Source organism: Hippocampus comes, unplaced genomic scaffold (genome assembly GCF_001891065.2).
Source record: "Hippocampus comes isolate QL1 unplaced genomic scaffold, H_comes_QL1_v1.1 scaffold82, whole genome shotgun sequence".
Lineage (NCBI taxonomy): Eukaryota > Metazoa > Chordata > Actinopteri > Syngnathiformes > Syngnathidae > Hippocampus > Hippocampus comes.
Window position 1 is genome coordinate 2581325 of NW_017805135.1, and position 25948 is coordinate 2607272.

The 25948-nt window shown below is 42.2% G+C and overlaps 1 protein-coding gene across 4 annotated transcripts in view; it reads left to right on the forward strand.

The window, feature by feature from the left end:
- fto (FTO alpha-ketoglutarate dependent dioxygenase) overlaps positions 1 to 25948 on the forward strand; it is a 136633-nt gene that overhangs the window by 24132 nt on the left and 86553 nt on the right. For 3 of the 4 annotated variants that reach the window (XM_019866646.1, XM_019866648.1, XM_019866645.1), the window contains exons 2-7: positions 2634 to 2711; positions 3176 to 4184; positions 7339 to 7461; positions 11388 to 11467; positions 12705 to 12848; positions 20767 to 20886. In XM_019866646.1, the coding sequence (XP_019722205.1) occupies positions 2634 to 2711; positions 3176 to 4184; positions 7339 to 7461; positions 11388 to 11467; positions 12705 to 12848; positions 20767 to 20886 (1554 nt within the window). The remainder of the gene's footprint in view (positions 1 to 2633; positions 2712 to 3175; positions 4185 to 7338; positions 7462 to 11387; positions 11468 to 12704; positions 12849 to 20766; positions 20887 to 25948) is intronic. The other variant, XM_019866647.1, reaches the window with a different exon arrangement.

A 25948-nucleotide genomic window follows, 5' to 3' on the forward strand; every position in this document is an offset into this window, starting at 1 on the left:
AAGGGCTAGCGAGAGCCAAAGACTATAAAGTAACAAACCCAACATCACGCTGTGATGAAGGATTTATGCCAGGCAAATACCCCTTTTTTTCCCCAGTTGATTTTGACATCTAATGGATAGTTGCCTCACAAGAAGTTCTATAGTTTATGCTTGCTTATTCTACACCTGCGTTGGGCTTCCTTTCATCGACTAAAATCATTTCATTTTGGTTATCCAGAGTGTAAATTGATGTTGGTGTCAACGTGTCTTAATAAAGCAGGATTAATGAACCAGTGTGTCAAATCAACGTATGAAGTCATCCCTGGGCCTCATTTTACCCCGTACCTGCAGTTCATGATGTATTAGTTAGATCAAGGGAAGCCAGATGAGATTGACTTCTCCTCCCGCAGAAATCACACAACATCCAGCGTGTTCAACCTTACTGGCGACTTAGACTCAAAAGGCTTTTTTTATCCTCTGAGGAGGCAGAGCTATCTGGCTATTCTCAGCCGCCGATGCCAAAAACCGGACATTTATCTACTCTGAGAGCTTTGAGGAAAGTGTCCACTTATATGTCACAGATGGGGAGGAAATATATTAAATTAATATATAACCGGTACAAAATGCGATATCTCTTATGGGCTAGGATCAAAGCAAACCAATTGAGTCCTATTCTACCTAATATGTTTTTCTGTGATAAACAGTCCGGCTGAAGGGATAATCCCATCAAGCAAGCGAGAGATTAAAAAAGGAGGGAGGAAAAAAAATATACATCTGATATATCACTCAGCGCAGAGATGGTTGGCATGGCTACCGTGAAGCAATATGATTATTGGATTGGTAATCTTACTTCTTGGGTCCTTTTTTGTGTGATTTAAAATTTTTTTTTTCCTTTCACAATCAGGTGCTTACACCAAGACGGCGCAGACAGACATGCTGGTTCTCTGGTTTAAAAAGTCCATCCAGTGGCAACGTCTTTCTGTTGCATGGAATTTCTGAGCGGCTTGATGTATTTGACGCTCGTGTGACAGCCGCGCTCGTGTGCGATCGGGGTTGAGGCACTGCCTCGTCTGCCAGCCCTGACCTCACGTTACTTCTAAGTCGCCGAATGAAAGCACACGTTGGTGCCTCTGTACACATTTCACAAACTGAAGCTAGATATGCGTACAGTATATTGTGCACACTAAAGGATACACATGCAACACTGGCTCACCGCCTCACCTTGATACCGCCGGCTTCTGTCAGGAGGCGGAATTTGACATAAGATGAATGTGTGTCAAGTTGTCAGTTCTCTTCCAACCGGCCTTTGAATCTGTCTTGGCCATGAATAGTGCATGTTGTTTTGTTTTTCAACAATCAAACTGTCTTCAAGTCGGCTTCATATTTTTGCCCCCCCCTCCCCCCACCCCCTTCGCCCCCGCACACTCATGTGCATCCTTTAAGAAAACTGTCAGCATGCGTTGTGTTGTTCACCCGTAAAGTAAAGATTCAGCCTTGAAGGTGAATTCACCAAACCGTTCAAATATCCTGTCATTTTCACAGGTGTCTTTTCAATGTGATCCATTTGATTCATTTTAAGGCAATAGCCTCATCTTTGCAACCATTTGCAGAATGTCAGTTTGATGGCATTTTACACTGAAATGTCCAAAGTTCAAAATTATACTTGGAATTCATCACGAGTCCAAACTGCTGCCACCATATTGACTGTAGAACATGTCTGTGAACAAAATTTCATTAAAATCACCCCAAAATCAAGAATTTTAGTACCATTTTTCTAGTGTTGCTAGAATTAGCCTTTTTTTTGATAGTGTATCTCATCTCATGCTAATTAGCCACTGCTCATCCGGTCCCTTCCGCCATTGCCAAGTATAAGTTTTGTTACCTTGACAATGAGGGCCAGGGCTCGGGTTTGGAGTGCATGTTACGCAGCATTTTTTTGGGTGAAAATTCTGATCAAACTTTTACTACCTTGAAGATGTTGCACTGCATTTCATTCTTACATGAGTACATGAGGTTTTTGCCAATACCAGGTCAGATGAAATGTGTACCGGTAGTATAAATGCCGATGAAAAACATACAGGTTGAGTTTTCCTTAAACTGCTTCCAAGGCTCAGAGATTGATGCGTGAGCCTTTCATGTACGACCCACAAAAGATGTTAAAAGCCAGATGAGGAGCTACAGGTCATGAGTGAGCTCTGAACCCAACCATGAACATCATGTACACACTTTGTATATACTGTATATACATTTCATCCACATCGGCGTCAGATTTATGGGTAAAGAGAGGAATGTGAACCAGTGAAAGGTACTTTGATTCATTGAACCGTTTGGTGTTTTTTTTTTTTTTTTTTTTTTTTCCTGTGGATGTTGAATTGAAAAATGTTCTATGGAGCTCCACTGGCAGCCTTCACTCAATCATAAAACAAATTCACTTGTGGATAAAAATGTTTGGTGGCTAGTTTGTGATACAATGACGGCCATTTGCAAATGTATTTATTTTAATTTATGTTTAAATCTTTAACTTCTGGAAACTGTTTGTTTTTTGTTTCTGTCGTTCTTGACAAGCTCAAAATATATCCAAACTTTCTATTGGTCCTGCAACGTAGATACCTAATTCAAATTGTCTTCTCCTATCTGGTCTTTTTGTTTTACAGAAGAGGAGGTTATTACAGGAGTTGGGAGACCAAAAGATCCCCTTCAAAGGACCTTCCAATCAGGGCTTTCAGCAACTGGTGAGTCAAGAACATCGCTTTCTTATACCGATGATTATCATGGCACTTTCAGTTTCCCCGGTATTTACGCATTTTCAATGAATTGTTTTATATGCCATGCCGAGAACTTTATTTTTTCAACCAGACATCTAATTATGGCTCTTGTGCACTTGTTAATAAAAGACTAGAGTGAGTTCTGACCTATGCACAAATTTGAGTAGGAACGGAAATTCCTTGCAAACCGAGTATCCCCTTTCCACGTAGGTAAATGTTGACTATGCTGTTTTATAACATACTTCTGATGCTTCAATACACTTTTTGAGGTGGGTTACTCTTCACCTCCGACTGAATTGCATTGAGATTTTTGCATGGGCTGATATTTACTTTGTAGCATTCTGGAACAATATTGTGCCTCTGTATTTACGGTACGGGATTGGATAATATGGACATGAAGCTAATCTGAACTTTTCTTCTGTCTCTTTCAGTGGGACTCCAGTTACTCCGGTCTGGTTCTGAGGAGAGCCTGCTCGTTGCCTGCTGAGCTCCACTGCAGAGTCCAGGCTGCTCTGCTAACCTTGCGCAAAAAGGGCTGCCTCTTGAGGGATCTGGTCCGTGTCCGAGACCGGGACGTCTTCACGTCCGTGTCGCGGGTTCTGCTGGGTGAGCCGGGCCATACCTACCGCTACCTGGACACTAGGCTCTTTGCCATCCCCTGGCACAGCGAGGACACGGAATTTAAAGGACAAAACTGTTGCGACCCTGGTCTGAGGGCAGCCTGCAAAGCCTTGTGGGAGCTCAACAGCTTCTTCTGCTTGGACGTGTCTCAGCTGAAAGAAGGAGACAGACTAGCACAATGTGCGAAGGTGGTTCAGGAGACAGAGACCAAGGCAAGCGATGAGGCCGATGTGGAGTCCAAACACAGCGAGGACTCTAGGAACAGTGAAGTAGGGGACTCGGAGTCCAGGCAGAGCGAGGAGGGGGATACAGAGTCCAAGCACAGCGAGGAGTGGGACGTGGAGTCCAAACACAGCGATGAAGGCTGTCCGTCATCAAAAAGGGAAGGCGAGTGGGAGACGGCGTCCAAACACAGCAGCGAGGAGGGAGAATCCTCCCAGGGCAAGGCGACCGATTCCGGGTTGGAGCACAGTGAAGGAAAATGTCCCACATTGGCAGTCAAGACCGCCGGTCTCCCGCCAATAGGCGGCCGAGGGGAGCTACATGTGGCTCCTCTCAAGCACGGCCTGTCCGATTACCACATTGAGGATAAGGGGGAACCTGAGAGTTGCTCTGAGCACAGTCCGCCGCGGGGATTCACGAGATCAGCTAAGTTCAATGTCACCTTACTCAACTACATGGACCCGGCGGCCATGAGCCACCTCAAAGAGGAGCCCTATTACGGCATGGGGAAAATGGCCGTAGGGTGGCACCACGACGAGAACCTGATCAGTCACTCGCCAGTGGCTGTTTACAGCTACAGCTGCCACGACGACAAAGGTAAGTGTCAACAGTGTTCTAATTAGACAGGACACTTTAATCTACATCCCATCAGGCCGGCGATGAGATCCATCACAACAATAACCCGTCAAGTTATCAGCGTCGCTTTCAAGTGGATCAAATGCTGCTAACCTTACGTGTTGCGGCGCACGGCAGCATCTGTAGACGCGGGCCCCTGGCGCAGCCGCCATCAGATTCATCTGCGATAGTGTCAGGGCATTAGCAAATGTCATCAGCGGCTTGCTGCTGACAGCCTTATCGAGAGATCACAGACATCGGTATCTGAGTTCAATGGCGCAGCCTTAACAAACAGCCCTTATCACACGCGCCGTATCTCATCTAAATCATTTCCACGAGAAATGATCAATGCGCAATTATCTGATAGGGAATAATGAACCGCGCTTTGATAAGTGTTTCTCAACTGTACTGGATGGATAAAACCACATCTCCTAACCAAGGGATGCGCGCTATCTAAGGAGCTGATAGAATTCGCTGATTGACTTCACTGAGCGTCTTAGCCAGACAAGTTTGCTTTCTAGAGCACACGCAAAATAATTTACGGATGAGCAGGGCGGTCATGGTGAAAAGTACAATTTGTAGTTTAACAGCTAACATCGTTGCCCTGCACTTCTATACAATGTTAAAATCCCAGTACAGGGTTTCCCGGTTTTGCAGCACTTCCATTTCTATGACGCTGATGCAACCAGTATTTGTCAATCAATCAGAATGGGCTGAAGAGACTCACTGACTTATGCTAATGTGGGAGTAAAGTCCTTTTCTAGCTCTAGTTTACGAGCAGAAGTAAGTCATAATTACATTTCACATCCATTTATCGCATTCCACACTTTTGAGTATTCCTTAGTGGCTGTTGTCATGCTTGCCAGCAAAAAAATCGGAGTACAACATCTCGTCACTTGAGGAAAACGAAAAGACCCTTGCTGACACAATTCACCCAATAAGAGAGGAAGCGTGTTTGAAGTCTAGTGTAAAATTGACACATAAAGCAAGAGAATGAAGCTCACACCAAAATGCTCTACCAAACCTGCTACTTTACCACAGTGGACCATCACATGAACAGAATTTACAATACTCACAGGTATATTTTCTCAGCTCTGTAGGAACAACGATTGCTGTTGTTTATTTAATGACCTTCTCCACCTTTTCTTCATGTTTTTTTTAAATCTTTATTATGCTGTTTTTTTTTTGGTTTCTTTTTGTTTTTAAAGCCTTTTATCATGTGAATGTCCCCATAAGACGTTGTCACTAGACATTGCACAAGTCTGAAAGGTCGGACATACAGGTGTGTGCGCAAGTCGAGTCAAACTCCAGTGAATCAGGTGGGACGTCAAACATGGTTCACAGCTGGCTTTCCTTCGCTAGGGTGTCGTAAGAAGGAACACCTGCCGGAGCGTTCCGCTATAACCATTTGCTACGGGCCATTTCAATTTAGACCTTCAAAACATTGCGGCCTAACACCTCACCGCGCTTTGCAGCTGCGTCTCTTCCAGACTGCAGAGACCAAAGGCTAACCAGAGCTTTATTCCGGTGGTTGACTCAAGAGTGTTCCCAGGACCAAGATGAAGAAATTAAACTCTTTTAACCATAAGGCTTCTCCATGTTCAGACGGCTGGTTGCCTAAGGGAGCCATACTGCAGCCTTGAGATCCAAAGGAATCTGCCGTGGCTGTGTTTTAACCCGCACGGAGGCGGATATTCCACCATTGCCGAGGCCTTTGGGAATTCTGTCATTACTCGGCTCTCAGAGCACAATGGAGGGAAATTAAGTTACTATTTATCCGCGCTGAGCAAAAAGGAAAAGGCAGCTGCGGGGCAAAGAGGCCCGAAAAGACTTTAGTATCGATTGGTGCTGAAGGGTGTCGGCCATCCAGGTTAAATCTTATTTTCTGAGCATGCCGTCGAAAGAACAGCGAGGAGAGGGGAGAACAGTGCAGGCGCTTACTGTGAACGGAAACGGCAACATCATGGCCTTGCCGCCATCCAATAACACCCATCGCACAACATCAAGCCAAGGCTTTTATCCAACAGTGTCCAATTGCACGCCCTAATGATAGCTGAACGATCTTGTGCAGACAGTCAGAATTAACTCACAATGCATTCTGTCCCGACTTTTTTGAGACAAAGATGTGTATACAGTATTGCGTTTTGCTTGAGTTTTGTAGGGGATGTTTTTTAAGACAACAGAAGTGGATGTCGCGCTTAAAAAGTGTTTAAAAACAAAACAAAACAGCATTCAGGTTAAACAATTGGCTTGGTGGAGAAATCCTGTTAATATCTGCATAGAATTAAAAACAAAAATGTGACCAGATTTTGTTTTTTCTTTGGTAGCAAAATGTCATCGTTCAATAAAAGAACAGATCTTTCGTTTTTCCCTGTTTGTATTTTTTAGGTTAAAAACAAAGAAACGTCCAGCATATGGAACTGCACGCTTATCAGTGGACAACGACCACAAATACACATTTTAATTTAAAATATTTAAGCAAATAATTATTCATACTTTTTTTTTTTTTTTTTAGGGATAGCATGAAAGAAAATGTATACATCTGAAAATGCCTTTTTGTATGTTCCTAATTTTTCTCTGAACTGATCTGATCGGAACACTCACCCCCACCAGTCTGAAACGATTCACATTCATAACTCGACCATTACAGAACATTCAAATAGCCTTTATTAAATCGGATTGGACTGAATTTGCATATTTTGAGAAAGCCTCTGAATCTTATTCGGTCATGACCTTTTTTTTTTGTCACAATGTAATAAAAATAATTTAAGTGTTTCTACTTCCTTATGCCATTTCCAGCTCCAAGACACACAGTCACCATCTAAAAAAGTGCTATAACTCAAAATGTATCCTTTTCGGTTTGAAGGTCTCCTTAAAAAAGTGCTTCACAAACGACTTGAATTTGAACCCTGACTGACAGTCCTCGACTTTTATTTATTGGGCCCGCCTTTACTCTTAAATGGTCCTCGTATTTTGATTTGCATTACGTTTAGAGCGGCTACGATAACATTACAAAACACCAGGCTGCGTAAATGTGCGTTTATATTTCAAGTTTGACACTTTTCACTGCCTGAAATGCGAGCGTACTTTTGAGCGTACTTTTGTGTCGTAATGTCGGCCTTGTTGTGCTTGACAGGCGAGAGCGGCGAGGGCAGCAGCGAGAAGGCGAGCTGGAGAATCGGGTTGAAGGTGGCCTGGGACATCCACACACCTGGCCTGATGCTGCCTCTCCAGTCTGGAGACTGCTACTATATGAGAGGTACTAAATCTCAACAACACACACACACACATATATACATGCACCATGCAGCCACATTCAAAAATATTTTTCATATTTTTCATTTCTTCAAGCGTTCACTCCCTAATGACCCGTACCGGCAGCCATGACCGTGTAATTCACTCGCTTTTTGTTCTATTCTCTCCATTTAAATTTGACTGCCGGTGAAAGGCATCTGATGTGTTGTGAATGTGTGCGGGAGCGACTGCAAACTTAAGTTCCATGAAATTGAGTGTATTAGCAGAGGTTAGGGAAATGCTATTTGCTGAAGCCAGACAGATGGAGTGAAAGTTTCAGGGTGTAAATCAAAGTTCAAGGCTCGGGTCAGATTGCTGTATTGGGTAGTAAACACATTCACACATATTAGACGTCAACAAAGCCAAAAACAAAAGTTTTATTTTCTCAGGAGAATTTTATTTTCTGGGTTAAAAAGTGAGAGCCATGTGGTTTTCTATTGGTACTCTTCTAACTACAAATTAATTGAACACTTACATAGGTGTGATTGATTGGCGACTTTTCCAGTTTGTACCAACAACCACTTACCAAAATTCAGCCGGGATAGGCTGAAGCTCACATGTGAAATGAATGAGGACAAATGGGCTTTTGGACACAAGGCAGGGCGCATAGACATACAAACATTCACGTTCACACCTACGGACAAATCTAAAATGTACCAGTAAGTTCCATGAAAATCTTTTCTGGTTTGCCTTGGTGGAGATATTTACTGTACGAAGTGTATCTTGACTTTGCAATAAAATACATCCATGCTTTATTTAGCAGTTTTGAATGCTCCCTGAAAGGATACAAGAGAACTTTTGGGTATGTTGAACTTCCCTTAAATAAGAGGGCTCCTTTTTATCCATCAGGAAAATTAAATGGCTTCCAACTGTGAATGGCATCATGAAGCGCGTCAATGCGTACGCTTCACGTTTTTCCATTTTCATTAGGATTGGGGAATTTCAAACTAAATTCTCTTTTTTGCACCCGAAATTGAGCCAGAAATGAGAAACATTAAACCACTGTTCATTTAAAGCAGCAGATGGAATAAACCTTACATCGGGTGCTGCTCTAATACCTTTGTTGAACGCTATACCATCATATACCAATAATATTGTTCATTGTTATATTAAAAATAAAATGCCTCACCCAATAAAAGTCTCAGCCACTATTTGCATCAGTAACATAATCAAATTTGCTTGTCTTACAAACATGCCATGATACATATCTCACATTTTTTTCGACAAGCAGGAAATATGAATTGAAATGAATCTGTGACTCCTTGAAGCCACCACATTTGCACCGCCTGTCCCTCATATTCGTCTTGACAGGGCTCGAGGCCGACCTCCTTTTTTGCTGCAATGAGATTTACAATAGAACCGTCAGTTTCAGGACGGGGCCCGATAATAGAGTGATGGGCCGTTGCGCATACCGTTCTAATGGGACTTGACTGTCGCGGATCAGTGGGGGATTTATGCTTCGCTCGGTGAGCACGCCCTTGAGAGGCTCCGACTGCTTTGCGCCGATAGCGGCTCGCGCCGGGGGGGCCTCGGCCGTCTGTTGCTTTGTCGGCCCACCTGAATTAACTTCTTGGCACGAGCCACGCATGCAAAGGTTGCCGGTGCTTTTTCATTCGAGACAGGAGTTCTTGGCTCTCCGTGTAAGAACCGTTGGCAAATTCGGCGTTTAATGTATGTCGCTCCATCAAAAGACAATGCGATGAGTCATTTTTTTTCCTGGTGTTGGATGGAAACGAGGCAGGGGATGAGAGTAAGGTGGGTAGAACTTGGTACATCTGGCTCATAGCTGAGGCCTTCGCGTGTGGAGTTTGCATGTTGTCCTCTGCATGTTGGGTTCATCAAAGACATTGGTGGGAATGTACAACGCAGGTCATTTGTAATTCTTCTCTTGAGAAAGAAGACCTCCGATAGGTGTCAATTAGAGCAGTTGTATATTTGAATGTATGTCTAAATATAATGGAAGATAGTAAATCTCCTGGCATGTGAAATGATGGTGCAATCAGACCACAGGAAAATGCTGTCAACTGAACCCAGTTAAATTAAAGTGTTTCGGATTTTTTGGGCCATGGCAGAGGAGTGCTGTTGTCGTTACTTTGTGTGATTTTCTACGATGATTGTATTGAATTGTTTATTGCATTTGATAAACCCACAGTGAAGCAATTTGGACTAGTGGTTAGCACATCTGCCTCACAGTTCAGGTTTGTGCTTTGAATCTCACTTCCAGCCCTCACGTGTGCAGTTTGCATGTCTTCGCCCTGCTTGCTTGGGTCCAGCTTACTCCCATATTCATCGAAGACCCTAAATTGTTCATAGGTCGGATTGTGAGCATGAATAGTTTTTTTGTCGATACGTGCCTTGGTTTTGGTGACCACTCCAGAGTGTAACTGGCCTCTTGCCCATCGTCAGCCGGAATAGGCTCCAGAACACCCGCCATCCTAACTTGTACGAGCGCTTTAGCAAATGGATGGATGGATGAATGGATGGATGGATAGATGGATAGACAGAAACTGACGGACACCGCGATGCCTTCCCTGCACCATTTGTCTCCCGGCGGCCCCTTTTCAACCGCTAATGTCTGAACCACTGGAGGCAAATTGAATCACCATCATCTCCACCCAAATGGAATTTAGGGAGTTAAAGAAGGAACAATGCAAGTCTTGACACCGGGCCTGTTCGATAATCAGATTCCCGGCTCCCAATGCACAGAGGAGGGTGGGGGTTGAGTGCAGACATGAGTTGACCCAATATATTTAAAAGCCTACTTTCTGGAAAAAGGAGGACAAGTGGCAGCAGGCGCAGGGGTTGAAAGAAAGATAAATACTTATTACAGTTATTGAGTTTGCCTCAACTCCCCTCCTGATGCCGCCAACGCATCCGGCGTGCCAAGAAAAGAGCAGATTGATGGAGATAATTTGTTATTGGATATAAACAGTTTTAAAGACGCCGAGTAATTCCGCCTGGGGACCTAATCCGTCACAATCTCATCAGAGTGAGGGAGGGAAAGAAATGGCGGCAAAGTTGTTTTCTTTGTCGCCATCTTTTTCCCCGCTTCCTCTGTTCCTACCACACAATAATATCGTCCTCCCAAAAGCACTCGCCTGTTTGACTTTCAAATCGCAGGCATTAGACGGTGTACTCCCCGCTCCAGGCGGGTGTAAATACGCACATGTGCCGCCATCGACAGCCGTGTCGTGGCTAAATTAATTATTGGTCTATGAGGCAAATAACAGCAGCACCGAGGAACATCTATACTCACAAGAAACACATGGCGGGATAGGCGGGAAACAGCAGTAAGGCCTCCCTGTAAAGCTCCCGCGATATTGGACAAATGTTTGTCGGTATGGCGCTGCCGTTTTCGACAGATTGAGTGTGATCTGCTGTTGTTTGCTAATTAAGCGACCGCAGTATAGTGCTGCTTGCTCCTTGTGGACCCAACACAGTCTGTCGCGCAATACCCAAAGATTTGGGCCTCTTTGATGCAGGTGTATTGCACATTTTGTTCGATGCATTGTTTTTGTACTTTTGCACCACACTCAAACTGAGTTTTCCACTTTCCAAAAGTCTCGTCGAACTAACTATATTATCTCTCAACATCAAACCCCGACCGAGCTCCAGAGATTTGCTTTGTTCCCACAGAGCAGAAAGAATGTATGCCTGTAAATAAAAGGGTCCAGCTACCCTCATGAAAAAGGTTTGTTTTGACTCCTGACAATCATTACAAATTTAGGATTCGACGCCCACCCAAAAGTAAAGTAATCGATCACCGGGCGCTTATCTATTGCTTTTTTTGCCAGCTACAATTATCGCCGTCAGACAGCAGTCTGAAGAGAGTATCACATCGTTTTCTTGATATTAATTATTGAAGTCTTGCTTCTATTGTCTCTTTGCCAGATAACCTGAACAGCACCCACCAGCACTGCATCCTTGCTGGCGATGCCGCTCGCTTCAGCTCCACCCACAGAGTGGCTGAGGTGAGATACCCCCCCCCCCCACACACACACACACTTCAAACCTAACCTCAAAATAAAATCAAACGAGGCTTGATTGTGATTGCAAAAAACAAAAAACAAAAAAAGGAACATGGAAACAATCGTATCATGTTTTCACAATGATGGGACATTTTCATGATACTTTCTTTGATTTCATACCAACTATTTGTTTTTTTTGTCTGTCTATTGTTTCAATAGCACAATCTCATGTAATAATGAGAATATATCAGTACAATGATTACTGAATGTGAAATTACATAGTAGTACCTTGAGACAAGAGCTTAATTTTTTTCTGTGACCCAGCTGGAAATCTAATTTTCTTTTTCATATATCAAATCAATTTTGCCCATTCTTCTGCACTGAAATGCAATTTCCTTGTTCCAGGCACCCCAAAAAGCACCATTATTTGTTCCAAATTTTTAAGAAAGAAAAATAGCAATGCATCATATATTATAAAAGCATAGCAGAAAAAGAAAAAAAAACTTTATAAAGTGTAAATTGAATATTAAGGGAAAACAACATTTTATACAAGTACAATAAAGCCAAAAGTCAGACATTGTTTTGTATTTGTCAATGTGTGCTTCTTCAGGCATACCCTGGTGAGTGACGTCAGGAGCGCTGCCTCGAGTGTCGGTTTGCCATTTAACATCTGGTTAGCTCAATATGAGTGGCTCCTCCCAATGAATGTTTTCATTTTTCATTTGTTTGACAGTTTGTTCTGAATTAAAGTGCATCGGAGGCAGTGGCACTTTTTTTTTTTTTTCACTTTAGTTGAGTGGTTGCGTGTCTGAATCTTGTTTGTAATAAAATTTTGGGTCGTAACATGACTTGATACACTCATGAATTGGGGCACTTGGAAGTCAAGGTACCACCACATCACTGTAGTTGTGGAGCTGGTATCTTAGATCATTGTAATAACCAACTGGTGGGTGCCATGGACGTGCTATTTTGTTAATCAGACCCACTTTTAAATCACAATGGGCAAAATTCAGCACGGCTTGCTTCAAGAAACATTTTCAGAGTGGCATATGATTAAAAAAAATCTATGTGGGTATTTGAACTTGATAGTTGGGCATGCATGCCAGAGGCTCAACCATTTGTATACAAATAATACAAAGAAATACATTTTGCATAATACCGTATTTCCCCTTTAATGACTTAATTTGTCAATTGTCAACAGTGCTTGTACATCACACTCTCTCTGTACCCACCCGATCAGTGTTCCACTGGGACTCTGACTTACATCCAGTCACGATGCCAAGAGGCCCTGTGCAACCTGCACGCGGATCCGGAGACCGGCTCCCACAGCCTGACGACCCTGAGACCGGCCACCATGCAACACTGCGAGGAGATCCACAACGAGGTGCGTGTGTTCTTTAGTGGCCCCCGCATCACATCACAGTGGTGGAAAAAGTGTCACATTTTTATGTGATTGAAAAGCCGCCAATGTCACCGGTGTCATATTGTTTCGCCACATGGAAATCAAAGGAGGCTGTTTAGTCCAGGGGAAATAAGGCTCTTTTTTTGAAGTCCAAGTGAAAACAGAACACTTCAAAGTTGTCAAAATTAATAGCAAACATAAAATACATCTGTTTTACTCATAAAAACATAGATTGGAAAATAACTCACTAAAGCTGTCTAAGTGACGTATGTTTGTTGTTTGCACATGATTTTCTGTTTGTGTGTGTGTGTGTGTGTGTGTGTGTGTGTGTGTGTGTGTGTGTGTGTGTGTGTGTGTGTGTGTGCGAGTGAGGCAGAGAGAGTGAGAGAGAGAGAGGAGGGTTGGGGGGCACTTAACCACAACTTTGTCCTTGAACTGATTAACAACAGGACATTTATTTTGGTTTATTGATTTACTGTGCACCGAATACAATTCAGTCCGTAAAAAGTTGGACACATCACATATAAATACACATTTGTTGATTTTTCTTTTTTGATTGTTAAGATTTCCATGTCTATTTGTATTCGTAATTATTTTGATCATTGTGTATTTATTTCTGAGGTGATTCTGTTGGCGATAATGGTGGTGATAATCGTTAGTAACTGCTTCAAGGAACGGTCTCGTGCGTTACGGTATCTGACACACCTATCTTGTCCTTGTTTGTGATCTAGACTTTGAATTTGTGGATTACTTCAAGCTGCACTTTTTATTTTTATGGTGAAAGGTGATGATGAAATAACTGGCGCAAAGAAAGATCACATGCTTTGTCAAGTCTGATGCTGAGCAAGAATGTGTGGATGTTCAACTTGTGGGCTATTCAGTGTTCCGATTGTTCAACGAACTGGACTTTAAGTGTCAAGTGTGCCCACACGTTGAATTGCCATCTCCAAAATGGCATCAAAGGAAATGCTTAGCATAAATATGCACGTGATTCGGGTTTAACATGCCCTCACTTCCTTCTACACCGTGGGACTGTACCCGGAGGCCCGGTGCTAGCATGTTCAAGCTGCCAAAACAGAACCTTCTCGCTCTCCCCCTTCCACTTACAGTAGCTGCTTGTTTTCCTTCTGGGAAACAACGCCTCAAAGTCCAGTTTGTTCTAATTTTCCCCGGCCTGTGATGAATTGTATGGCAACAGCCTCTCCATATGTTATCTAACGATGGAGTCTTACCCCGTTGCTCCTCGCGAACCGCTTTTCACTCCCAGCAACGAGCACCTCCAACTCTGAGACCCCCTTTGTGCTAGATCGCCACAGGCGAACAGTTAATATCGCACTTCACCTCTTCGCCTTCTACACCGCACCCCTGAGCTCCCCAGGCAAACGCATCCTAGCCAACGGTAGCATCCCGAGACCTCAACGGGACGGCATGACGGATGAGTCTGCCATGAGGTTGTTTAAAGGTTGTAGACAATATTAATTGTTCAGTCCAGCCAAACAATAGGACTGCCATTTTTCAGTTTTTCGTTTTTTGTTTTTTTTTAGATAGTACACTTGCTGAGTTAGCAACGACTGCTAGGTTGTCAGGAATAGCAAAAATGAGCACCTGCTAGGAGTGCACCGCTGCAATAACTAAAATCTAACCTAGTAAATTATATCAAATTAAGATATTTCTTCTTACTAGGTTGTTTTTTTGTACTTAATCTTAATAAAGTAGCATAACTTGTTACTGAGATTTTATTACTGTTTCTGGGTAAGTTTAACCCCCCCCCCCCCCCCACAAAAAAAATACTATGATTTTATAGGTGTTGGTAGTATACGTGCACTATTTTTAAAGCATCAGTGCATGACAGTTTTTGCGTCTAGCTATTAGTACTTGCCAACTCAAATTTTCCAGCTCTATTGGCAGATATATATTTTTAATTACCGGTAATTAAATATCCCAATTTGTAATAATTTTGAAGACATTCGAAAAATCGAAATGCTGTTTATTCAAGAGCAGTTGCTTGTTAATGTGTTGAGGTGATGTGGTGGGTGGGTAGTTGAAGGAGCTGGCGGGGCCCCCCTCTTGGCATTTGCAATGATCGATGTGGCCATTTGTTTGAAGTTGCCCATGAGAGCAGAACACCCACTTAAATGATGTATTGTTAGCGCCGTTATTTATGACGGCGGTCCACGTTTGGCGTGCGGCAGGCTGCATATTGCGCAGGTTGTGTTTGACATGGACGACCGCAGTGTGAACAAGCCTGAGACGTGCAGGCATCCTGACCCGAGCACCGCCCTGTGGGCCCTTTTAACAAAAGAAAGCACTAACAGCAAAGCTAGCACCTGCTAACAATGGCAGTACAGGGTGAGGTAAGCTAGTGGCCGTTAGCAAATATAATTTATTCAAAAATATATACATAAATATTACCAGATAAACATGAGCTTTTTGATTTTAGTTTCTATTTTGGAAAGCTGAGCTGGACAAAATCTTACCTTTTAAATTCTTTTTTAAAACCCTTGATCACGTGGTTATTTGGGATACCTCAGCTGGACAGATTTTTAGCATGCGGTCCATTACTGTATTGGTTGCAAATACACTGAAACATCATGGCTATTCATTCACATCGATGTTTTTCCAGCATTTAAATTTTAACACATGACGTTTTATGCTCCAAATGAATACGATGAACCTACTTAGTCATGGATCGCTCTTCCGCATTTAACCTATCTTCAGGTATGCGCTGAAAAGCTCACTCTTTTGCATATAATTGTGCTCTTGAAATGCCACAAGTGTCAGCAAATTCCAGGCCAATGGAAAAGTAACAATTTATGTCAAAGAAATATTGTTGGAATGAGACATTTCCATTAAGAGAGACCAAGACCTTTTATATTGGGGACAAGCCAAGTTAAGTGTAGCTTGTAACTTGTTAGTGGAAGTAATAGAGAGTCTCCTTCACATTTCCAGCATTTGTTTAAAAAAAAAAAAAAAAAAATCAAATTTTTACTCCACCTCTTTTCCAAAGCAATCTGCGATAGGCTCCAGCTGTGAATCGAATGAGCACAAGGGTGATCGAAAATGGATGATTGTTTTCAGGCCACAAACAAAACCAGTGGTCATAAACAGTCCAAATTGTATCCATCCATTAAAAAAACTGTGTAGCCTAACACAAACAGCCCCTTGTTGTCACTGTTTGGTCACACTTCCTTATTTACGAAACTAGAAGGAGGGGTCCAAACCCAGCGTCACCACAAAGCCGCCGTATACATGCTTTACCTTTGAAATGCTAATCCCAGACGCAAATGCCTTGTCCCATTTAAAGCTACTGTGTCACCTCCCAGGTGGGTGTGTGACAGAAAGCCCTCAGGGACCCCTCTTGCTAATGATGTTGGTAAATATTGAAAGTGGGGGGGGGGCTTCACCCCAACACACATGTTCATGGGAGAAGTGCACACGTGACCTTCCAAGGTCTCTTTGCTTCGGCTTTGAAACGCCTCACCTGAGGGGCGTATGACATCTTGTTGTAATCTCTTAAAGTGTGTTTCCTGCTGATCTGTGCCAGATGCAGTCTGTAGGTCACAGTTATTATTATTTAATTCATGTGTTCATCCTTTGTTTGCTGTATTGCACAAATGCAAGGGCGAACCAGTGGCGTCGTACTACTCCTGGCTTGTTGTGAGACTAACAGAAGGGACCAAAATCAAAACAAAATGTTATCCTAAAAAAAGCACAATAAAGGGATCTGATCCATGATAAATTTAAACTGACATTAAAAAAAAGTTCAGATCCAGATTTAAATGTGTTGACATGCCCTCCAAAAGTATTAGAACGGCAAGGTGATTCCTTGATTTTTGTTGTCTCCTGAATAATTTTTTGTTTCAGATCATGGTATTTACATCTCGATGTGTGAAACAACTCAGCACAGAGGACCTCTTATGAGAAGTCGTCCACAAAAGTATTGGAACGGACATTATGAAGTAAACCTGAAGTGAATAACTTAATATTTGGTGGCACAACCCTCACTTGCAATAACTGCCTGAAACCTGTGACCAATTGACTTGACCAGACTGCTGCATTCTTCATTTGAAATGCTTTTCCCGGCCTCTACTGCTTTTTTTTCTGGGGGTCACTCCCTTCAGTCACCTCTTCAGGAGGTGAAATGCATGCTCTATTGGGTTATGGTCCGGTGATTGACTTTCACCCCCCCTAATGAAGTCCATATTGTGTTGCCAGTGTGTTTTGGGTCATTATTAGAGTTGCAGTCTGAGATATGCTCTAAATTGCATTTAGAGTAATTGTGCCAGGGCTGAGGTTGGACATGTCTGAAGTACCTAGCATAGCTCTGCTGTTTAAGCGCTGGACCATACATGACCACGAGGTGACATTTTGTGTGTGTGGGTGAATTTTTTTTCGACCTGATCTGTGAGGTCCTGCTGGGTGAAGGTAAGCACAAGTCGGCGGAATGGGATCGATTCAACTCTCATCAGCTCCCACCTCAGGCTCCCCTCGTCCCTCTGGAAATTGATTGGGTCCACTAAGGGAATACCATAAAGAAGAAAAAAAAGGGCCTCATTAAATGGGAGGGGAAGAGAGGAAAGCCACTTGTCTTTTTTGACCACAGTGGGCAGCCGGGTGGCATAACGTGTGACTAATGTGTAGCTTGTGTGTCCATCACCTAGGGAGATGACAGCAAACGCCTCGGGGGAGCCGCTAGCGCAAAAACCGACCCCAACAATCTTTCTTTGCACCCGTCCACCCTCATAGCGCCCAGCTGGATGCTCCAGTCCAAAATGTCACTACTCCACAAAGTCGACTGTGGCTCAAAGCGGTTTGTTTTCTCCGAGCAGAAGGACAGGCAGACAATCAGAAGACAGAAAAGGGAGGAAAGGATGTCCGATATTGGGCCTCCACGGCTTTGTTGTTTGTTTGAGCCGCGGTGATCGAAAGGGAGTGGATACGGGGGAGCATAAAGGATGACATTTCTTTGAAGGCTGGCTTGTATGGAGCCACCGAGAGGCTTCGGAGTGGTGCCTACACGGCCCGGTCCTTGCATGTCATCCCTGCTGGGATCAGAGTGATGATCCCGTGTTCTGCCTCTACACTAGATAACACATCACATACTACAGAAAAAAAAGAACACTAGAACCTGTGGAAGCTCTAAAATCGAGCTTCCGATTTTTCCGGTTATTTTATTATTATTATTTTTTTAACCCATAAAACATGATGGAAATAGAAATGGCATTGCCATCATACAACATTTATTACATTTTTCTGGCAGAGCGTCTTCAAAAACCTTTGAACATTCTTCCGTTATAAGTAGGAAAAAAGTAAAACTAATACGTTTTTTTTCTCATTATGGACTTCATTCTTGTAAAATTAAGATTTTTTTTCTCGTATTACAATATAATAGAGTATTTATCATAACATTAACGGCTCCCTGTTGGTGCTGAGCGCAAGTCTATAGTGCAAAGTGCGGTGTAAAGGTTTTAACGGATGGAATTTGTTTTCATTTGGCATTTTCGTAGACGAGCGCTATTAGAAATGGGCGCTTGCGCCGTTGCGGGCATGAACACACTCAGCACGCAAGAGGCGCACCGTCTTTGACATCGCAGAAGCATAAATAGACTCACTGGAGTCCATGCAGCGAATTGAAGTGCACAAAATACATATATTAGGAACTGAAAGCAGATCTCTTGGTTTGGTTTAAACTTCAACTGGAAATAGCAAAAAACAGCTTGAAGATGGCCCTTGTCCTCTGAATGAGGAATTATGCCACACTATTGCCAAACTGCTGCTTGTTGTAAAAGACGCTGCCACCATTTAGTACTTGTAAGTCATTTTTGTTTGCAAAAAAAAAAAAGTCTAGTCACTTGTATTTTGAGGTACAACTTTATTTTTCCTTGCAACATTGCATTTTTCTCGCTAAATCACAAATGTATTCTCAAAAGATTACAACCGTTTTTTCTTGTTAATCTGATTACAAAATAATTACTTGACTGGAATTGTGAATGCATTTCTGTTGGTGACACAAAAATGGCAAAAAATTGTCATTATATCGGAAATATTACTGCTTTTCTTGTTTTTCTACAAATGTCACCTCATCTGCCGAAGCCTTGTCACTGTTCGCTTTGTGAAGCAACGTAAAACAGGGCCTGTTGGACAGTCGAACAAAAACTCCTTTGGAAGAACTGTAAACAAAGTAGTTCTCATAAAGAGAACAATGGCGTTCCTGCTACCATTTGAAATGTGTGCAACTCCACTTTTTATTGTGCACTTGTCAAAATGAAGCGCCGCTTGCTTTGTGTTGGCTGCCGATGATGCTTTGTAGGACGTTTTGGGGGAGGACGGCGTCATCTTCGCGTTGGCGGCAATTGGGGGAGGCCCGTTGACATCCGCGCTTACGCCCGCAAGTTTTTAGGCAGGGATGCAAACAAAGGGCACAGGCAGCATTGTCGCGAAAGAACAAACGCGCAGAAACCCGCATACAGTTCGAAGCACCTGGCGATATGCCGCGTCCTTGCAAGGATTAAATCAGCACTTCAAAACTGCGGGAAACATGAAGAAAAAAAAAAACAGTAGTGCATCGATAGGCGAGACTCTCATCTGTAAACGAGGCGGAGGGGGAGCCCGATGCAATGTGTAGTAAGTGGGCGGAGCCTTCCGGTGTTCAAGCGGGTAAAATTTTGACTACTGTGTTGCATTTAGCCTCTTAAATCACGCTATTTTGAGCAATTGTACAACAAATGGGGAAGAAAAAATATCCCACTTTGGTTGGGAATCAGAAGTTAAGCACGTTAAGCCGAAACAGTCTTATCATTTACTGTCACAATTTGCATAATGCATTTCAGAATTTTATTATTATTATTATTTTTTTTTTTTTACAATCGAGTAAGAAATCTTAGGAAACGTTTAACTTGAGTTCAAATTTACTTTTAAATTTAATTAGACCACTATTTTAAATCACTTTGACCAAATCTTTTCTCAGTTTCAATTTAAACTAAAATAAAAATAGTTTTTTTTCCCCCTATTTAGAGCAGAGTTCCAGACTAATTTGTGTGTGCGAGGAGCACATTGGCCCCTTCCCTGAAATTTTGAGGGCACTGTAAGTTGAATTGCAAAATAAATATTAAATGAATTATCAGTAAATTACCGATAAATGGGCTGAAATGTGAAGAAGTTTGTCGGTAATAAAAAATATTCATAAACAGTATTTTAAAAAAGAATCAGCAAATTAGCTGGTCGTACAGGTGCGAGTTGATGACAATTTTAAATAAACTGTCTCAAATTAGGAGCAAAATGCCACCTTTTAAGGGCAGTCTGTTGCGCTGATTTCGAGGGAAATGGTAGAAAAATGGTTGCCCTGTTTTACATACTTGACCATTTTCAATCATGGCAGACATGCAACAGAACGCTGAAAATTGTAGATTGAGTTTTTCTAAAAATGATAAAAACAAGAACAGGAATGAGCAGGAATGTTCAGAGATGGGTGCATCGGAGGAAAACACCACTTTGGGGGGTGCCTTTGGTGAGGAGTTAGCATTTTAACGTGGCTCAAAGCTCAAGTTGATTTTGCGTGATCAAGGCCCCTTAAAGAAGGTTAAAACATGAAATCCTGTCTTACATTGTTTCACACTAATGCATTTAAGTTGACTTTGGTGATGTACTGTCACAAAGTAAATCATGGGAGAGAAACAGACGAGGACCACATAGCAGGCTCGTCCTTAAATTGCCGTGATGGGATTAATGTGTCCTAATTTAATGGTTCATGGTTACACCAATTGTGTTTAAAAGCTGAAAAGAAAAAAAAAGTGCTTATTACTTACAGTATATACTCCATCAAGAGTGTAAAGCATTGTGCTTGTGTGTGTGTGTGTGTGTGTGCGTGTGTGTGCGTGTGTGTGTGTTGTCTTGCGTGCAGGTGGAGTTCGAATGGCTGCGACAGTACTGGTTTCAGGGCCAGCGCTACACGCGCTTCTGCAGCTGGTGGAGCAAACCCATGGAGGAGCTGGAGAAGGACTGGAAGCTCATGGAGACCATGGTGAGCTTTTGAGCTTGTGTTGACCGACGTAATTCAAAATACCGTATTTTCCGTATTATAAGGCGCTTCGGAGTATAAGGTGCATCTTCAATGAATGGCCGATTTTAAAACTGCTATCATTTATAGGGTGCACTGCTTTATAAAACATAGAATAAATGTGGCTGCGGTTGCGTTATGCATCCATTAGATGGAGCTAAACTAAAGGGAATACAGTACAATATAGCTTTATTTTAATAGAGCTTTCACATGCACTGCAGCTTTAACAAAGCTGTTGGCAGACCATTTACAATTTTACGTCCAAGAAATCAGAACGTTGATCCATATATAAGACGTATCGGGTTATAAGGCGCACTGTCGGCTTTTGACAAAATTTTATGCTTTTAGGTGCGCCTCATAGTGCGGAAAATAAAGTACACTTGCACAGTCTAATGAAATCATAAACAAGGGCTGTATCAAACAACAACAGAAAGTTAATAATGCTCACTTTTGATTGACAATGACAGTCTTGTTCTTTGGAGGGTGACAACCTTTTTTGGAATGTTGCAGAACAGTTTTAAAGCATAGCAAGCAACAAATTACCAAACATCACTGAAAAAAAAAGTGTTATCTCTTAAATGCCCATAGAATTGATAGAAAATAGAAATGGTTGGATCTGCCGTGAAAGAAATCATCAAACCTTGAATTGTACAAAATTTGCATATTAATAATTGTACGACTTCAGCCATTCAACTTGAGAGATTCCACTAAATCGTCAGTATGTCAAATACAAAGCATGCAACTTCAAAAGTTAGACGTGTTTATTCCCAAAACTAAAATGTTTCTTAATGTCGTTCAAAAATGAGCAAAAACCTCCCAAAACCGCTCATTTTTATATAATGCTGATAAAAGTCACTCAGATATTTTAGCATTCATAATTGTCACTTGCAAAAAAAAGTTGCGATGACTATGGTGTTTATAACTCCACAAAGTTTTGTGTAATTTTTAGAGGCATTTTGTTTCTCTGAAAGCTATTTTTTAATATTGCACAGTTGCAGAGTTGGGGAATTTTATTTTTAACTTTGGGAGTGTGCAAAACCCAGAATTTTGAAGTTGTATGGAATTCAGAAATTTGGAATTTTAAAACATCATCTTTTTATTTCCCAGATAAGCAACCCAATTTAAATGGCAACTAATAATTTACCATCAACATAAAAATACCCTCAAAACCATCATTTCAAATAAACCCCTTCGCCAACAAAAACAGTCTGCTTGTGATTGTAAACACAAAAATCAACACAAATGATGTTTCACCCAATACATGCCCATCGTCCAGGGAGTGGGCAGAGATGCGTGCGTTTGGGCGCGTCTATATTGTGACATGACGGACGGGCGCCTTCTTAAAGACGTGTCATTTGTTTAATCGCAGCCGCGCAGACGCTTTTATTGCGGAGGGACGCGGCTATTAGTCAGACACCACTGTAAAGGAATCACTTTGGAATGTCACACTCGTAATTAAGTCTCCGCCATCGCTCTGTACACATGTGCCACACACATTTACACACAGATCCGCGCATAACACAACACTTGGTCTCAAAAGTGTGTGTGTGTGTGTGTGTGTGTGTGTGTGTGTGTGTGTGTGTGTGTGTGTGTGTGTGTGTGTGCGCGCGCGCGTATGTGTTTGACAGACTTGATGCGAGAAGCAGCAGGGGGCACTCTTGTATCATTGAAGCATCCTCGAGCTTCCGTTGCTCTCTCCTCCGGCTTTCTCTTTCTCTCCCTCTCTTTCTCCTTGTGTTTCCTTGAGTCTCTCGCCCACCGCCAGTGACTTGAGAAGCTCTCAGTCTGTGTCAGTGTGCAGAGCTGAGCAGTAATCACATCTAATGCTCAGGCGGGGATAAAGACCGAGAGCACCTCCACTCTCTCTCTCGCTTTCTCTATTCCCGCGCTTTCCAGAGCTCTCTCGCCCTCTCACTTTCCAAGCACTGCTTGGCATTGAGTTGGTGGGCGGGTGAGGTTTTTTTTTTTTGGGGGGGGGGGGGGGGGGAAAGCTAAACTCATCTGGAGCGCCGCCTCTGGGGGCCCTAAGATGAAGTGAGTGATTTGGAGGCACATTTAGAGTAGGGCATCGAGTGAAATGTGAGGTCTCTCTCTCTCTCTGTCTCTGTCTCTCTCTCTCTCTCTCTCTCTCTCTCTCTCTCTCTCTCTCTCTCTCTCTCTCTCTCCGAGTGTTGTAGTGTCACCCAGCTCTTTCCGAATATTGTGGAGGAGTCAAGTAAGCCATAGCGGGGGTGATTATGTGTTTACATTCGGAATTCGTCCATGTGCTTCAAAGACCGCAGTAAAAAAACAAAAAAAAACAAAAAAACAAATCTAATCATTTTTTATGATTAGAAATAAAATAAAAACCAATATGAAAACCTAACATAACGTATATCATTCTCGTTTTAAAATATTGATGCAATACCAGTAATTAAAAATAGTCAAAAGAGCAAAACAAACTAAAAACAAAAACAACTCAAATAAAATAATCCATAATACACATGAGGTGGACTTGAAAAGGTTAATATCATCTGATATTACAACAAGGAAGCATTTGTGGTTTGTGTACTAATTTAAGGTCATTTCATATGGAATTAAAATGAAAAATGATCAAAATCAACATGTTAAAAAGGGTACCGGTATACATTTATTATCTGTGCATGAGAAGTGAGCAAATTTAAGGTCAGTATTACAACTAATTGTCTTAAAAAACTAATTGCACAAATTGAAGAAACAAGTCAGATTTAGGCCGTTTAGTCAACATGAATATAACTTGATCCAATAGAATTTAAGTTCAGTGAAAAAAAATATGTATGCATGTGAGAAAAGAGAACAAATATAAATGACGGAGACAAATAAAGTTATTCATTTTTGTAAACCGACACGAACAACGTCTGATTTGTCGACATTTGAATGTCCTCCATACACTCGAGTCTCCAGCTAATACAGGGAATTTGAAGATATTTTTTATGACTAAATAAATGCAGCAAATACATAGAAACACTGTAAATATCTTCTATATTTTCTTCTCATATCACAGAAATGCTTCATAGTATAGATAGATGTAAATACGAATAAAGAAGTGAATTTTCATCTACATACTGCAGGTTTGTTTATTTGTTTCACGTCTCCCCCTATTTTGTCCATTCACTGAGCCGATGCAAAAATAATATTACATTTGCCCGGCGCGCAAACGTAATAATTCAGGCGGCGTGATGAAAGACAACATTTATTGCTCTGGCAAGCAATATTTACATCCCCGTGCATCGACCTCTTCCATACACTGATGAAAAGCACTTCATGCATGTGACTTATAGATTTTCCTCCTTTTGGGGAGTGTGTGAGTAAGGGGGGGGGGGGCTGTGGTGAGATCACAACACATTTCTCTTGAGTTATTTAAATCAAGCTCAACCCCCCTCCCCCACCACCACCGCCACACCTCTGCATCACACACTCACACGCACACATTCTTTTATTGCATTTATTTGGTAGCCAACACCTGGTTTAAAGCTGCTGAAATAACTTACACGCCATATGGTTTTCTTTAAATAAGATGCATTTTCTGAACAATAATGTTGTAGGGACCCTTTGTTTTGACAAAGTCCTCCAACGAGAGTACTCGTGATGAAACCATGCAATGATCAAAGAAATGTTGATCACAATGTTATATGATGAGCATTTGGATGTTAAACAGTTCCCCCGTAGCTGTGATATGTTTAGGGGGCTGTGTCAAATGCTCCGAGGGGGCCGTAAATGGCCCATGTGTCAGAGGTTCATAAAACAACATGAAAAAAATATTTTCCCCATCTTTTTGTCATCTTCAGCGCAACCGGGGTGCGTTTGTTAAAACTGCGATGGTGCGCTTGCACCCAACCTGGCCTAGTATATGGATACTGCCTCTCCCTGGGGCAGCCTCTTGCATCTTGTCTTGCAAGTGCTCCCTCTTTCCATTTGAATGACATTCTAGAATAAAAAATAAAACTGACATTAATAAATAGATAAATATCCTCTCTCTGCCTGTCGGGAAGGAGCTAAGTTTGGGCTCGCTCGTGGACGCAGGAAAGTGCTCGGGATGGAGACGACTGACAGTCGTCCGTCAATCTGCAAAGTTGTTTTGAGTCAGGGTGTTAACTTTACATTTGACTTTCATGTTATCCCACTTGAATCATGAAATGGACATTTGTGATTATAGTGATTATTTAGCCATGCAAGCGGTTCATTTACTACCCGCGGCCAAGAGGTGCTGGCATCTTTAGTAGACGTTTCCATGAAATGAGATTGAAAAATGTCATTTTGTCAAAATATTTCTACCTCCTCCCGCATCGCTGTCGATATGTAATGACAAAAAGATGAGCCCCTACACAGTGGGCCATTTTTTTGCAGGGGGCGCACGTCACTCGACACATTACGGACGGGTTGCGTTCACATTAGAAGTTTTTTTCATGTGAAGGACTTCATCGATGTATCTAATTTAACCAAACAATCAAACTTACAGTGTGAACATTCTCAAGTATAGTATAGCCCTTGAAGCATAAACATGAGCTAGTGCATGGTAGTGTGTTGAGGGAGCGCTCTGGAAGGAAAGTAAATGTTTATTTATTGATTGATTTTTTTTTTTTTTTAAATCTTTCATTTTTCTTTCACGCGTAAAGGTTCTCCACGCCCCTGTGATTGGCGTTGACCTGTCTTACTGGATTCCTCAGCATGGCCGTCACACATGATGTCCTTTTATAGCAATGATGCACAATAGGCAGAGAAAGAGGTCTGGCTTGATGCACAATATTTATAAAAACTGGTGTGCTCTTTTTTCAGCACCCCCAGAGTCTTCTTTATTTTTTTCTTGCTGTCCTCCGTGTGTGTGTGTGTGTGTGTGTGTGTGTGTGTGTGTGTGTGTGTGTGTGTGTGTGTGTGTGTGTGTGTGCGAGCTCGCGCGGCGCCCGCATGCCATTGATACTAATGTATGCACTCGGTGTGATTTTAATTGATTTAGCAGTTCTCGCTCGGCACACTACAGCTTTTTCCCCCCCCTAATTTGTCACTTTCC